The sequence below is a fragment of the Silene latifolia genome, chromosome Y, assembly GCF_048544455.1.
Source record: "Silene latifolia isolate original U9 population chromosome Y, ASM4854445v1, whole genome shotgun sequence".
NCBI lineage: Eukaryota > Viridiplantae > Streptophyta > Magnoliopsida > Caryophyllales > Caryophyllaceae > Silene > Silene latifolia.
The window spans coordinates 289,188,961-289,206,671 of NC_133538.1; the positions used below are offsets into that span (position 1 = coordinate 289,188,961).

The 17,711-nt window shown below is 39.9% G+C and overlaps 1 protein-coding gene across 1 annotated transcript; it reads right to left on the minus strand.

Moving 5' to 3' along the window:
• Window positions 1-16,889: 16,889 nt before the first annotated feature.
• LOC141630886 (uncharacterized) lies at window positions 16,890-17,462 on the minus strand. Its single transcript, XM_074443630.1, has one exon. It carries the CDS (start codon window positions 17,460-17,462, stop codon window positions 16,890-16,892), a length of 573 nt encoding a protein of 190 aa, XP_074299731.1.
• Window positions 17,463-17,711: the final 249 nt, after the last annotated feature.

The window sequence follows — 17,711 nt, forward strand, 5'->3', positions numbered from 1 at the left end:
TTGCAAGATGGACCTTATAGATTGTTTTGTAGAGGACCACTTAAGTATACCTTTCTTCAAAGATCCCATGCAAGCATTGGAGGCCTTGGAAGCAAGTGAGGCTAAAAATATGTATTGGGAATTGGAGGTAGATCTTTTTGAGGCCGCTCTAGCTAACAAAGAACTTACTCATGCACAATCCGAATTAGTACATAACATCCTTGTGAAAGCATGTCAACCTATAGAAGATGAGCAATCCATCCTAGAAGACATCTTACAAGCTCAAGAGCAAGAGGAATTAGTCATGGAATTCGAGTGTAACGAGATTGATGAGAATGAAGAACAAGTTGAATATGCCATGAGAATGGAATGTCTAATGGAGATGGAGCAAATTCTCAATGAACCTTTAAAGTAGGAAAGTGAGGTACAAACCCCTACTCTAAAACCCCTTCTCCCAAATTTGAAATATGCTTACCTTGATGAATCAAAGACCAAACTCGTGATTGTTAATGATAGACTTGATGAGAACCAATTGGGAAAATTGCTTGATGTATTGAAACAACATTAGAAAGCTATAGGTTATAGTCTAGATGACCTTAAGGGGATAAGTCCCAACTTTTGCATGCATAGAATTCATCTAGAGGAGGACCATAGACCTACCATTCAACCTCAAAGAAGATTAAACCCCCACATGCAAGAAGTTGTCAAAGGAGAGGTTATGAAATTACTTGATGCGGGAATCATATATCCCATATCGGATTCTTTGTGGGTTAGCCCTGTTCAAGTGGTACCTAAGAAAGGAGGAACCACGGTGGTGACAAACGAAAAGAATGAGCTAATACCCACAAGGAAGATCACCGGTTGGCGTATGTGTATTGACTATCGAAAATTGAATTCCGCAACAAGAAAGGATCATTTCCCCCTACCATTCATTGACCAAATGCTTGAGAGGTTAGCCTCCAACAAATTCTTTTGTTACCTTGACGAGTATTCGGGATTCTTTCAAATCCCTATACAACCGGATGACCAAATTAAGACCACCTTCACATGCCCTTATGGTAGTTTTGCATATAGGAGGATGCCTTTCGGCTTATGTAATGCCCCCGCCACTTTCCAAAGATGCATGATGAGTGTCTTCTCCGACTACCTAGAGACCATAATGGAAGTTTTTATGGATGATTTTACCGTTTATGGAAGGGACATTGACTCATGTTTGCATAATCTTTCTCTTGTATTGCAAAAATGTGAAGATGTTAGTCTTGTTTTAAATTGGGAAAAGTGTCACTTCATGGTCAATGAAGGAATTATTTTGGGTCATTTAATCTCGGAAAAGGGCATCGAGGTCGATAAAGCTAAGGTTGAGGTGATAGAGAAACTCCCACCTCCCGTGAATGTTAGAGGGGTGAGAATTTTTCTCGGTTACACGGGTTTCTATCGCCGTTTCATAAAAGATTTTTCAAAAATAACGAAACCCCTCACTCAACTCTTACTTAAAGACGCCCAATTCCATTTCACTGATGAGTGTGTTGAAGCCTTTAATAGAATCAAGGAAGCACTAATCTCGGCACCAATCATTCACCCTCCAAATTGGGAACTACCGTTCGAGAATGTGTGATGCTAGTAACTACGCCGTTGGAGCGGTTCTTAGCCAACGGGTAGGAAGAGCTCTTCATGCCATCTATTATATAAGCCAGACTCTTGATCCCTCCCAAGTGAAGTATGATACCACCGAGAAAGAGCTTCTTGCCATTGTCTATGCTTTGGACAAATTCCGTTCCTACTTACTTGGATCCAAGGTGATTGTCTTTTCGGATCACCGTGCTCTCCGACATCTCTTGATAAAGAAGGAGGCAAAACCAAGGTTGTTGAGATGGATTTTTCTTCTTCAATAATTTGACTTGGAAATAAGAAACAAGAAAGGAGCCGAAAATGTAGTGGCGGATCACTTGTCAAGGATCCGGTTTCATGATGAACATGGAGAAACACCGATCAATGACTCATTTCCCGACGATATCTTGATGGCCATTCAAACATAACTTGAAAGGCACATCACCCCATGGTTTGCCGATTATGCCAACTATTTTGCTGGAATAGTACTCCCTCCAAATTTGAACCACAGCCAAAGAAAGAGGTTCCTATTCGAGGTAAAGAGGTACTTTTGGGATGACCCAAACCTCTACAAGGAGTGTAGTGATGGGCTCTACCGGAGATGCATCCCTCAATGGGAAGTCCAAGGAATCTTGGAAGGGTGTCACTCATCACCCTACGGTGGGCACCATGGAGCAAGGAGGACCATTGCAAAAATTCTTCAATCGGGCTTCTATTGGCCTACAATGTTTCAAGACACAAGGGAATTCATCATTCATTGTGTTGCTTGTCAAAGAATGGGGAATATCTGTTGGAGGAACGAAATGCCACAAAGGGGCATTCTAGAGGTGGAGATCTTCGATGTTTGGGGGATCAATTACCAAGGTCCGTTTAAGACATCCAATGGGAATAAGTATATCCTTGTGGCCGTAGACTACGTCTCAAAGTGGGTGGAGGCAATTGCCACTCCAAACGATGATGCAAAAACGGTCACCAAGCTCTTCAAGAAAATAATCTTCCTACGATTTGGAGTTCCTAGAGCAATCATAAGTTATGGAGGAACGCACTTTCATGAAAAGAAGCTCGCATCTCTTTTGACCAAATATGGTGTTCAACATAGAACCGGCTTGGGATATCATCCTCAAACGAGCGGTCAAGTTGAAGTTTCGAATAGAGAGATCAAGCAAATCCTTGAGAAAGTTGTAAATAAGACCCGAAAATATTGGAGCACAAAGCTTGATGACGCTCTTTGGGCTTATAGGACGGCCTATAAGACTCCCATAGGAGCCTCCCCTTCCAAGCTTGTTTATGGAAAAGCATGCCACTTGCCAATCGAATTGGAGTACAAAGCTTTTTGGGCAATCCGAGCAATTAACCTTGATCTCAAATTGAGTGGTCAAAAGAGGATGATTCAAATTTAAGAGTTGGAGGAATTCCGACTGCAATCCTATGAGAATTCCAGGATCTACAAGGAGAAGACCAAGGGTAAGAGGAAGCTCTTCTACCTCCCATATCAACACATTAAGAAGGGAGCATGAAGAAATTGTGGATCTTACAAGGCTTGATGATTTATCAAATGTTGAATTCGTCAATGATGTGCAATGACTCGTTTTCAACCGGCTTCTTCGTAAGAACATTCTCCCTACTATGTTTTTATGTCATGATACTTTAAGGAAACTTGGGATTTATCACCAAATGGAAGCTCTTTTTGAGTTGTTTGGTCTCTCTACCCTTTTTCACATGCATGAGCAAACATACCGATCCCTTGAATAGAACAATATGCATAGAATTTAGGTTGGAAAGTGTTTCAAGAATGATGAATCTAGTGGAATTTGCTAATGTGCTTGGTCTCGATGTCTCGCCTACCCGGACATCAAAACCGAAGAGATATAGTGTTGCACCCCTATGGAGGGCCATGACCGGCCGAGATTTCATGTACATCAAGGAGTGTCTAGCTTTCCACATTCAAAATCCTATTTTGAGACTCACTTACCGGTTCCTTTCCGGCACTCTACTTGCTCGCCGAGATCCGACAATAGTGAACGAACTTGACCTTGTGTTCATGGAGTCTTATCTCAATATCCAAGGAAGGGGTGGTACCACTTCAATGCGCCTCTTGTGCTACTCGAAAAATGGGCAAAGTTTAGGAACGGTGATGATGATGGTATGAGACACATTGTTAATGGAGGGCTCATTACGAAGATTGCAAAGCATTTCAATCCAAAATTCAATGAGAATAATGAGTATGCTCCTCTTTCCGGAAATACAAGGATAAATGAAGACCTTCTTCTTATTCATCATCATTGGATAACCCTTGAGGGGTTTGATAAAAGGATGAAGTGGATAACGAAATGAAGTGATCCAATCTACCTACCAATGACCGGCCTACCAAGAATCTCACCAAGAAGAGGACCTTTATCACCAATCCCATCCTACCTCATCCCTTCAAACCCAACCCAAGCAAGGCAAGGACCACCATCTCCAAATCGCCAACAACAACAACAAGAGAAACAACCTCAAGATGAGAAAATTAAAGTGCCTCCCTACCCATTTCCTTATCAACCGTACAACCATCCCAACCCCTTTATCCTTCCCCGTGATGACTTTTTAACGAGAATTCTACAAGATTTGCACTTCCGACAATATGAAACTACCGTGGACAATTATTATGCACTCTATCCTCAATACCACGATATGATTCAAAGGGGAAAGATTAGTGAGGAAGGAGCATTTCCCTCTTGGGCACAAATGGATTTACTCTTCCCCAATTCGGAGAGGGCAAATGAAGGGGTAAACGGGCGACAAGAGGAAGGGAGCAACAATTCTTGCGGAAGGGACACGGTGGAGCTTGGAAGTGAAGAGGACGAGTTCATGGACCCGAAAACAAGTGATGCATTCAAGGAAATATGGGATAGTGATCTAGAGGGAGATGACGACGATCTCTAGAGGATCTCTTCATAGCTAGATTGAGCGGGCGTGAGGCACCCATCTCAAGATTAAGTGAAGTTTCCTCATCTCCTCTCTTTAATTTTCAAGTTTCATGGAAGAAGTTTATGTTTTGTTAACCTGTACATTATTTGACTTTGTCTATGGTTGGAGAGTCCTACCAACATAGAGTACTAACACCTCGGCCCCATTGACGTGTTCTTATTTTATTGTTCCCACTTTTGAAAATCCAAAATGACAAATTTAGTTTAATGCATTGCATCTTGTGTGCATGAACTACCCCCAACTTTAGGACATTAGAAATAATGTCTATCTCGGTTTGGGGAAGTACATGCATACGCAATGGGAGGTAATCTAAATTACGCTCTCCGTCATAAACAAAAACCCATGCATCATGTACTATAGATTAGTATAGCTTGCATTTAGTGTAGAATTCATGCATCATGTTTGCATGATTTCCCATCATTTTGGCCATTTAGGACAATGCCCATATTAGTGTGGGGATGGGGAATTATAACTTAACTTTTATTCAAAAGTCAAAAAAAAAAAAAATTCAAAATATTTCGAAAAATTTCGAAAAACCTTAAAAATTCGAAAAATTTGAAAATCCAAAAACAAGTTCATTTCCTTTGTAGTGTAGTCATGTATATATTGTTGTATATATTGTGTTTGTTCTATCCTTGTTCACATTGATCAACTACGCCACATCCGAGATATGAGGATATTGAAGATCGCATGGTATGATCTTTCCAATCTCCTTTTTCCTCTTTATGTTAATGACTATATGGCTTTATATTGATTGATGCGGTATAAACAATGTGAATTTAGGACTTGCATTTAGTTTATATGTCATATTAGTTGGTAGAATCATTTGCATTAGGATGTTTATATGCTAGTTGCATCATGGCATGTAGTTGCATGTTAGTAAAATTTTGCGAAACCGTCTACTTGGGAAACTTAACAAGTGTATATAGGCCCTAGTAGATGCTTTTTCTTCTTAAGACTTTGCTTGTTAGAATACTTGTAAAACACCCTAGGATGTGTCATGCTATTATCCTTTGACCCATGGATTAAGGCCTAGTCAAGAGTACCTGGTGGTGTGATAACTCCTTGGCTACCGTTTATTCCAAGGTGACCCTTGAAACCATGCATCCATCATCCATGTTCTACCACATTTTTGTCATCAAAGGGAATGGGCACAAAAATAAATCAATTTGAGTTCAATGAAATGAAAAGTGAAAGAAAGTTTGCAAAATACATCAAATGAAAAGAGGCGCAAAAATAGAACTCCTAAAGCTTCAAATATAAGGCACCCTCACTACATATGGAGTGACTTTGAAAATGTTCAAAAGAAAAATGCAAAAGCTAAAAATTGTCAAGTATTGAAATGCCAAAAATAAAAAGAAATGGCAAAAAAAAGTGTTCTCAAATGTTATATGCCACAAGAAATTGGGGGAATAAAAAACAACAACAAAGCAAACTCCCAAAGTGAAACTCAAATATCTATCGATCCCTTTATCCATCGTATCCATTTTTGTGCATGGTAGAGAGGGGACGACCCTTCTTCTTGTCTAGGCAAGAGGGGGAATTCCGCGATCCTCCAGTGTTTCTAACGCCATAGGGAGTCTACTCTTGACAAAAGCATTTAATGATTGAGGACAAAGGTACCCTAGCTTGACACAACTTGGAGGTGATTTATTGGTATCCTTCTAGGGTTAGTAGTTTGAAAAATTTGCATCTATGAAGGAATGTGTACCCTTGAATTGATTCCCTTGTAGATAACTTCCGCCACTTAGATGAGGAAAGTGGCTATTCTTTTGTAGATGCATCCATTACTTTATTTTGTTTGCTTAATGTTTGGATGTGTCGCCATTTTGGCAAAACCCACCTTGCCTTGCAAGAAGGCATCCTACCTCATGGTTGTCTTGTTGTGAGTTGAAGGGGCGGAGTGAGACCCACTAATTGTCTCATATCGGCTATGTTATTAGGTTAGTTTAAATAATGGTCCTAGACTTTGTCACCTCTTTACTCGGGATGAGCAAAGGTTCGGTTTGGGGATATTTGATGTGACCATAATTAGAGCATATTTAGTCCCCGAATTAGCCTTGTTCCCATGCTTTTTAGTGCATATTTGGGTCATTTATTATCTTTAGTTCTTTGTTTTGCATATTCTTTGAGGTTTTGTGTCCTTGGTAGGAAAGGAGTGCAAACCTTGCATTTTCATGGCAAAATGAGGCTAAATTGATTTAATTCAATGACCGAGCATCAAGGAGAGACAAGATTAGAAGGCCTTTGTACATACTATAGTAGATGGGCAATGTTGAGAAAAGATCCTTGCATCCCCGAGGAAATCCTCAAGGATTTTTTGAAGAAAAAGGAAGAAAAGAAGAAGGAATGAAACTGCCTGACAATCCGTGCGGATTGCCCTGAAGACGCCCGTCCCTTACCATAATCCGAGCGTCTTCCTCCACAAGATGCCCGGGCAAAAGCTCCCAAAGACGCCCGTCTTCCCCCTTTGGACGCTCGTCCAGGAACGCCCAAATCCGCCCGCCCCGTGCTAAAGACGCCCGGATTCCCAGACAGTTCCATTTCGTCTTCTACAAGCTTCAAGGTAGGATGCACATCTTTTTCTAAGACCGGCAAAAAAGAGACCGGGGTCTCCCTAGAGACCGGCGATTCCTAAAGGACTTAATCGTCATTTAAGCCCTTAGTAAACCCTAATTTATGTACCTAATCCCCACTATAAATACCCCATTAGTCTAATTAGAAGAGCATGATCTTCTTAGCAATCTTTAGTGTAGTTAATATCAATCAAATCTCTCTTTAATCTTGTAATCAACATTTAATCAAGTTTTAATACAAGTTTTATTTTCTTAATCTGTCTCTTGTTCATCCTTTATTTTGTGTAATTAAAGATTATTTGGGTTATTATTGGGAAATTGACAACCTTCCAATCAAGCATCAAGTACTTCTTTTATTCTTTGCTTTATTATTGGAATCATTAGTAGGTATAATTCTCTTAATCCCTTTTTAATTAATGTTAATTACTTTCATTTATTCATCATGCTTCACTTTGTTGGTATGATTGACAACCTTGCTAGCATGTTCAACATGATAATGAGTGAGTAGTTTCCTTAGCTAGGGTTAATGGGTAATTAGGGGAAACCAACATGGGGAATGATTCATGCTTAAATTAATATGCTTTCATAGTTTATTTACTTGCTTGTTGTGATCTCAACTTATGCACATGTTATGTTTGATGAAATGCGAGCCTTTGAATCCTTGCATTTTTTACCCATCACCTATCTTTTCAATGAGACTTGTAAGACATAAACCAACTCGAGTCTCATTAGACCATGCATATTGTTGAGTAGGGAAGATTAAGTCGACTTGTAGGTGTTGTACAATCTAATCGATTCGGCTCCGGGACCCAAACTTTCCTAGGATTGTAAGATATAAACCAACTCGATCCGTCACAACAATAATTGCTTGCTTATAACTTGAGAATATGTTTGTATGATCAATTCCCATGAATCCCCTATGACCCCATGACAACCTAGTGCATTTTATCAATTGTTTACATCCCTTTTAATTCATCTTGCTTGTTTACTTTCATTGCTATTTAGTTTAGTGATCTTCTAATTCAAACCCCAATTGTGACACCCTTAGACACCACTAGTTGCAATAGAAATCCCATCTCAATTCCCGTCCCTTGGGATCCGACCTTTACTTGCCTCTTTACTAATTATAGAGTTGTTGGTGAAGTTATAAATTATGTTTTGGTCTAGGTGCTACTAACGACAAGTACTGAAAACTAAATCCCACGAGGGATCACCACCAAAAATGAACCAAGGCTGTGGAATGACCTGACCTCACTCACGGTTTTAGGACTTGGCTAAGACTTTATAGCTTCAATCTTGGTTTGATCTACCTAAACCCCTTCCTTAGACACCACATAAGAAAGAAAAACCACACTCTCCACCAAGAATGTAAATTTTTCCTTCTTATCGTATAGTTTCTGATTTCTAAGAGTTTCGAACATTTACTTGAGGTGTTCAAAATTATCCTCTAAAGTGGAGAAGGAGCTGATATTCAGGCTAACAATATTTTAGAGACTAATCAGGCACAAGCAAAGCACACCCTTATCTTGCCAGAAATGCCAGTCACAGATAAAACCAACAACAACACTCAGGCAACCTCAACTACCAGTCTAGTCTCATCAGGCCACAAGAACAGCAGCCAGGCTAGCCACCAGCAGCCAACTCGGCCACCTGACTCTCTTTTCAATTAATATTAAATCAATCCTAAGGAGCCAGGGACCAATCCTAAAGAATTCCACAGAAAAATCAAAACTGAAAGCAAGTTGCAGATGGGGTGATTCAGATAAAGCAGCATTGCCATTTTTGGCCAAGCAAGGGAAAAACTCTCAACAAAAGGAATCTTGGCTTATTTCAGCATTCATAGATAAAGCCTTGAGCCACAAAACATGCCTGGACCAAGGCCATTTTGACCTTCAACAACCAGCCAAAGAATTACAACAGTCAAGAGTACAACTTGTCACTATCAGTCTACAACTCTTTTGTTCTATTCAGTTTGCCTTAATTATCTTTTGTAACCGTTGTAATATAGTCCCAATGTTCTTGTTTGTTTTCTTAGTTTAATCCTGGCCCTTAGATGGAGTTATCTAGGGTTTTACATATACTGAAAACTTCACAGGAAGGCCTATATAAGGACCATTCCTCTGTCTGTTTTACTCAGACTTTGATTAATGAAAACCTTGAGATTTCTCTCAAAAATTTGCAAATCTCCTAACTTTGCTGAGTCTTAGTTATAAGTTAGACATAATAATACCTTGTGCTTGCTTAGGTGTTGATTAAGGATCTGTGGTTTTATTTAGATCAGGTATGTGCTTGCTTGAACTGTTTTAAGTGCATTGTCTGATTGAGTTGAGTTGATTCCGTGCTTGCTTGAACAACTCAGTCTTAATCACCCCTAAATTATTAAGTTTAATCTCTGTGCTTTCTTGAGAGTAAATTTGACAATTATATATTTTTTATCAAAACAAAAATATCACAAAAACAGTCACAAGAATCATACTAAGGAAACTGTCTGAGAATTAACCTGTATCAGTCTGGTTTCCCATTTATTAAAAATACTTAGCTTTCGTGTAAAATTCTGAGATTTGGGAAAGTTTAAGTTTACCATTTTAACTAAATTGTCACCAAGTTTCATAGATTTTGAAGTCCTTTTACTATTTTTACAAAATTCCTCAAGTTCATAGCATTCCCTAAGAATTGCTCTTTGTCTGTTTCAGGGTTTGTTCAAATTGTGTATGTCCCCATAGCTTACACTGGAAATTCTTGTTATCAGAGCTTAGGTTATACCACAATCCTATCTTGTGTTAGTCCTGAGTGAGAGAAAAGTTAGTTCATTTTCCCAGCTACATCAAAACTACAAAAAACAACTCAATGAGTGAAGAGAGACTTGCTGATATTAAGACCAGAATAGAGGATCTAGCAGGAAATGTGGATACTTTGCTTAATTATATCCATGTTGTCATGGATAGATTTCCAAACCATGACCCAATGAGGCAACCTCCACCTTTCAGAGGAAGAGGAAGGGGGAGAGGGATTTCAATGGGAGTAAGAAGGAGGCAACCACATCATGATCCTTATGAGGAAGCCATCTCTGAATCAGATGACTCAAGAATGGAGGAAGGAATCTATGATGCCAGAGACAAATATGTAAAGGTAGACATTCCTAATTTCCATGGTAGTTTAAATACTGAGAATTTATTACACTGGCTTAGATCTGTTGAGAGAGTCTTTGAGTTTAAAAATTATGATGACAGAAAAGCTTTTAAAGTTTCTATTTTAAAACTCAAAGGCTATGCATCTCTTTGGTATGAGAGTATAAAACACCAAAGGATTAGAGATGGGAAGGAACCAGTCAGGTCTTGGCTTAAGTTAAAAAAGAAATTAAAAGAGAAATTCATAGCCAAAGACTATACCCAGGATATTTTTATTAAACTAGCTCAGTTGAAACCAGAGTAGTTATCTGTTGAGGCCTACCTTAGGAACTTTGAATAGCTAACCCTGCAATATGAGTTTACAGAGAAGCCTGAGCAAAATATTTCTAGGTTTGTTGAGGGTTTAGATCCTAAGATAGCTAGCAGGTTAAGGATGTAGCAGGTTTGGTCGTTTGATGAGGCAGTTAACCTGGCCTTAAGAGTTGAGAAATTGGGAAAAGTAAAGCCTGTAACACCAAAATCTCCTACCAGAACAACATTCAAACCTTATACTGGTGTTAAAATCACTGAGATACAAAGGGAAAGCACCCATGTATCCTAAAACCAACCCACCTTTGTCTAGGGATAAGATCAAGTGCTTTCAATGCTAAGGTTTTGGCCATTTTAAGAAGGACTGTTCTTCTAACAGAGCTCTCACAGCTATGGAGATTGAAGAGTGGGAAAGGGAAGGTCTAGTTGGGTATGAGGAAGATGAGACATTGGTCCCTGGAGAAATGGAAGCTGAGGGGGAAACTGATCAAGGACAAGTTGTGGCCCACCCTAACACAGGGCACAGTTTGGTCTTATGGAGGGTTATGCACTCTCAACCAGCTCCTCTAGAAGTTGATAAGAGATCTATGATATTCAGGAGTAGGTGCACTGTCCAAGGGAGGGTGTGTAATTTGATTATTGATGGAGGTAGCTGTACCAATGTAGCTTCCACCATTATGGTCAGGAAGCTGAGTTTGCATACCCAGGAGCACCCCAGTCCCTACAAGCTAAGATGGTTAAACAAAGGTTCTGAAGTAAGAGTTGACAAGCAGTGCATTCTTACATTTTCAATTAGGAAGGTGTACAAGGATGAGGTATTGTGTGATGTGGTCCCTATGGATGCCTGCCATCTACTGTTATGAAGGCCATGGGAGTTTGACCGGAATACCACTCATCAGGGAAAGGACAATATCTATAGTTTCAAGCACAATGGCAAGAAAGTCACCCTGACTCCCTTGCCACCAAATCAAAGAGGATATAGAAGTCCTAACATGCCTGAGGAAGTCAATGGAGTGTTATTTCTATCTAAGGTAGCCATGATCAAAGAACTAAAGCAAGAACAACCTGTGCTATTTCTACTATCAAGGGAAATCAACACTGAGGAAAGTACTGGTGTGCCTGCAGAGGTTCAACCTCTGATTTAGAAATACAAGGAGGTTTTTCCAACTGAGTTACCTAGTGGTTTGCCACCCCTGAGAATAATTAAGCATCACATAGACCTTGTACCTGGTTCTGTGCTCCCTAACAGACCAACTTACAGATGTGATCCCACAACAACCAAGGAACTGCAACATCAGATTGAAGAGTTAATGACCAAGGGAATTGTGAGGGAATCATTGAGTCCATGTATAGTGCCTGCTTTACTGGTACCTACGAAAGATGGAATTTTGATAATGTGTACTGATAGTAGGGCCATAAATAACATTACACTCAAGTACAGGTTCCATATTCCAAGGTTAGATGACATGTTGAATGAGCTCAGTGGGGCTTAGATCTTTTTAAAGATAGATCTCAGGCAAGTATATCACCAGGTGAGGATAAGGGAAGGTGATGAATGTAAAACATCTTTCAAAACCAAGCATGGTCTGTATGAGTGGCTTGTCATGCCATTTGGTTTGTCTAATGCTCCAAGTACTTTTATGAGGCTAATGACTGAAGTTCTGAGGCCTTGCCTTGGAAAGTTTGCTGTAGTATACTTTGATGACATACTCATCTACAGCAGCAGTTCATCTGAACATCTGTTACATTTGGAAGCAGTTTTTAAAATACTCAGGGAGCAGAAGTTGTATGGAAAGCTTGAGAAATGTACCTTCATGGTAAATGAGGTAGCATTTCTAGGTTAAATTATATAAGGAAGAGAGATATCAGTTGATCAGGAGAAGACTAAGGCTATGCAGACATGGACAGTCCCATAAACAATCACAGAAGTAAGGGGATTTCATGGTGTAGCATATTTTTACAGGAGGTTCATTAAGAATTTCAGCTCAATTATTGCACTAATCACTAAGTGCATGAGAAAAGGAGATTTCCAATGGACTGAAGCAGCTCAGCACTCCTTTGATAAAATCAAGAAGTTGATGTGTGAGACTCCCATTCTAAAGCTGCCTGACTTTGAACAATTATTTCAGGTAGAGTGTGATGCCAGTGGAGTTAGAATAGGAGCTGTCCTGATTAAACGCCAGATACCTGTGGTCTATTTCAGTGAGAAGTTAAATGGAGGCAAGCTAAAATATTCAACTTATGACAAGGAGTTCTATGCAATCATAAGGGCTCTTACACATTGGAGTCACTACCTAAAGCCTAAGCCATTTGTGTTGCATTCTGATTATGAAGCCCTGAAATACATTAATGGCCAACCCAAGTTGAGCCATAGGCATGCTAAATGGGTAGAGTTCTTGAAAGCCTTCAACTTTTCAAGCAAATACAAGGAAGGGAAACAAAATGTGGTAGCTGATGCCCTATCTAGGATACACTCTTTGCTGACTGTCATGAGTAACAAAGTCCTTGGGTTTGAATTCATGAAGTAGATATATAAGGAGGATCCTGACTTCTCTGAGGAGTGGATTACTCGCAAAGAGGGAGGATCAACTCAGGGTAAGAAATATATGCTGCAAGAAGGTTTTATGTTTCATAGTAACAAGCTGTGTGTGCCAAAGGGAACCTACAGGGATTTGCTAATCAGGGAAATCCATTCAGGAGGACTAAGGGGACATTTTGGGGTTCAGAAAACCCTAGAGATCTTACAGGATCAGTTTCACTGGCCTAGGATGATAGGTGATGTTCAGGCAGTCCTTAGAAGGTGCTCAACATGCCAGAAAGCCAAGAGCTCCTTCCAAGCAGGACCATACACTCCACTGCATATCCCGGATAAGCCTTGGGAAGTTGTGAGCCTTGATTTCATTGTGGCACTGCCTAGGGCACAGAGAGGCAAGGACTCAATTATGGTTGTTGTGGATAGGTTCAGTAAGATGGCTCATTTCATAGCCCGCAAGAAAACTGAGGATGCTGCTAGTGTTGGTGAGCTATATCTCAAATAAATTGTGAGACTCCATGGGATTCCTAAGACAATTGTATCAGACAGGGATACCAAGTTCATGAGTAATTTCTGGAAAACCCTATGGAAGCTGCTAAAGACAAAGCTCTTATTCGGTACCTCCCACCACCCACAGAGAGATGGCCAAACTGAGGTCATTAACAAAACTTTAGGGAGGATTACAAGGTGTCTTCTTAACAAGACCTTGAACGATTGAGGTTTAAAGATAGCAGGAGCTAAATTTGCATTCAATAGAGCACCATCTACTGCTACTGGTCGCAGTCCTTTTGAGATAGTCTATGGGGTTAATCCACTTGTGCCCTTAGACTTGTCTTCTGTCCCAAGGGGAGAGTCCAACCCTGATGCCAAGAGAACAACTGAACAACTGCTGAAGCTACATGAAACTGTAAAGAAACAAATTGAAAGGTCCAATGAAATGTACAAGAAACAATCCAAGAAGCCTAGAAAGAAGGAATTTAAGGCAGGAGATCTGGTCTGGCTACACCTCAGGAAAGAAAGGTTCCCTTCCAAGAGAAAGAACAAGCTTATGCCTAGAGCAGATGGACCATTTCAGGTCTTAGAAAAAATTGGTCCAAATGCTTATAAAATTGACTTGCCAGGGGACTATGGGGTTCATGGTACATTCAATGTCGGTGATCTCAGTCCATTCTATGAAGATTCTGAGGAGGAAGAGGATCCAGGCTTGAGGTCAAGCCCTGTTCAACCGGGGGGGTTGCAGCAGGAGCTGATATCCAGGCTAACAATCTTTTAGAGACTGATCAGGCACAAGCAAAGCAGACCCTTATCTTGCCAGGAATGCCAGTCACAGATCAAACCAGCAACAACACTCAAGCAACCTCAACTACCAGTCCAGTCTCATCAGGCCACAAGAACAGCAGCCAGGCTAGCCACCAGCAGCTACCTCGGCCAGCTAACTCTCTTTTCAACTAATATTAAATCAATCCTAAGGAGCCAGAGACCAATCCTAAAGAATTCCACAGAAAAATCAAAATTGAAAGGAAGTTGCAGATGGGGTGATTCAGATAAAGCAGCATTGCCATTTTTGGCCAAGCAAGGGAAAAACTCTCAACAAAAGGACTCTTGGGTTATTTCAGCATTCAAAGATAAAGCCTTAAGTCACAAAACATGCCTTGACCAAGGCCATTTTGACCTTCAACAACCAGCCAAAGAATTACAACAGTCAAGAGGACAACTTGTCGCTATCAGTCTGCAACTCTTTTGTTCTATTCAGTTTGCCTTAATTATCTTTTGTAACCGTTGTGATATAGTCCCAATGTTCTTGTTTGTTTCCTTAGTTTCATCCTGGCCCTTAGATGGAGTTATCTAGGGTTTTACATATACTGAAAACTTCACAGGAATGCCTATATAAGGATCATTCCTCTGTCTGTTTTACTCAGACTTTGATTAATGAAAACCTTGAGATTTCTCTCAAAAATTTGCAAATCTTCTAACTTTGCTGTGTCTTACTTATAATTTAGACTTAATAATACCTTGTGCTTGCTTAGGTGTTGATTAAGGATCTGTGGTGGTGTTACTTAGATCAGGTCTATGCTTGCTTGAACTGTTTTAAGTGCATTGTCTGATTGAGTTGAGTTGATTTTGTGCTTGCTTGAACAGATCATCTTAATCACCTCCAAATTATTAAGTTTAATCTCTGTGCTTGCTTGAGAGTAAATTTGATAATTATATCTCTTTTCTCAAAACAAAAATATCACAAAAGCAGTCACAAGAATCATACTAAGGAAACTGTCTGAGAATTAACCTGTATAAGTCTGGTTTCCCATTTATTAAAAATACTTAGATTGCGTGTAAAATTCTGAGATTTGGCTCAATTTAAGTTTACCATTTTAACTAAATTGTCACCAAGTTTCATAGATTTCCAAGTCCTTTTACTATTTTTACAAAATTCCTCAAGTTTATAGCATTCCCTGCGAATTGCTCTTTGTCTGTTTCAGGGTTTGTTCAAATTGTGTCTTTCCCCATATCTTACACTACAAATTCCAGTTATCAGGGCTTAGGTTATAGCACAATCCCATCTTGTGTTAGTCCTGAGTGAGAGAAAAGTGAGTTCATTTTTCTAGCTACATCAAAACTACAAAAAACAGCCCAATGAGTGAAGAGAGACTTGCTGGTATTAAGACTAGAATAGAGGATCTAGGAGGAAATGTGGATACTTTCCTTAATTCTATCCATGTTGTCATGGAGAGATTTCCAAACCATGACCCAAGGAGGCAACCACCACCTTTCAGAGGAAGGGGAAGGGGGAGAGGGATTGCAATGGGAGTAGGAAGGAGGCGACCACATCATGATCCTCATGAGGAAGCCATCTCTGAATCAGATGACTCAAGAATGGAGGAAGGAATCTATGATGCCAGAGACAAAGATATAAAGGTAGACATTCCTGATTTCCATGGTAGTTTAAATCTTGAGAATTTATTACACTGGCTTAAATCTGTAGAGAGAGTCTTTGAGTTTAAAAATTATGATGATAGAAAAGCTTTTAAAGTTGCTATTTTGAAACTCAAAGGCTATGCATCTCTTTGGTATGAGAGTATGAAACACCAAAGTATTAGAGTTGGGAAGGAACCAATCAGGTCTTGGCTTAAGTTAAAAAAGAAATTAAAAGAGAAATTCATAGCTAAAGACTATACCCAGGATATTTTTATTAACTGACTCAGTTGAAAAAAGAGCAGTTACCTGTTGAGGCCTACCTTAGGAACTTTGAACAACTAACCCTGCAATGTGAGGTTACTGAGAAACCTGAGCAAAATATTGCTAGGTTTGTTCACGGTTTAGATCCTAAGATAGCTAGCAGGGTAAGGATGCAGCATGTTTGGTCATTTGATGAGGCAGTTAACGTGGCCTTAATAGTTGAGAAACTGGGAAAAGTAAAGCCTGTAACACTGCACAAAGACCTGCTATACACAAGAATATCGTCTAGATAAACAACAACAAATCTGCCCAAAAATGCTTTAAGTACCTCATTCATCAATCTCATAAAAGTACTTGGAGCATTTGTAGGACGAAATGGCATGACGGTCCATTCATATAAACCGTGTTTAGTCTTGAAAGCAGTCTTCCATTCATCTCCCTCTCTCATTCGAATTCGATGATAGCCACTCCTTAAATTGATCTTAGAAAAGACCACTGAACCATGTATTTCATCCACCATATCATCAAGCCTCGGAATCGGAAAACGATACTTGATTGTTATATTGCTGACATCCCTACTATCGATACACATATGCCACGTTCCATCTTTCTTTAGCACAAGCACGTAGTTACGGAACGTGGACTTAGAGTTTCTCCAACATAGCCTTGAGCCATCAATTCTTCAATTTGTCTTTGCAACTCCTTTGTTTCCTCAGGATTGCAACGATAGGCTACTTTGTTAGGAAGAGGAGCTCCGGGAATAAGATCGATTTGGTGTTCGATCCCACGAATTGGTGGCAGACCCGGAGGTAGATCATCGGGGAAGATATCCTTGAATTCTTTTAGCAAATCACCAACCTTCCCATCTATCACACCGCCACCGTGTGTTTCGTTGGCCACCATTAGATAAATCTGTTCACCATCAACAAGAGCCTCTTCCACCTCACGTTCACTAGCAAATATAGTGAGGTTTGGTTTCTTACCTTGCTTAACACTCATTGATCGAACCACACTTGGAGCCATGGGTTTGAGCACAATCTTCTTCCCTTTATCCCGTAACTCATACTCATTTCTCCTACCATGGTGCAACACATCACGATCAAATAGCCAAGGACGACCCAACAAAACGTGACAAGCGTCCATAGGAACCACATCGCACAAAACCTCATCACTATAAGAACCCATAGTTAAACCCACTCGAACCTATTTCGTAACCTTAATTTGTTGCCATCATTTAACCAATGAAATGCATACGGTTTTGGGTGAGCCAAGGTGACCAACCCTAGTTTAGTTACCATCTCATTTGAAGAAACATTTGTACAACTACCACCATCGATAATCAAACTACACCATTTGTCCTTCACTTGACATTTAGTGTAAAAAATTTGGTCACGTTGCTCCGAATCAACTGTGACTGGTTGGGCTTGCAAAGTA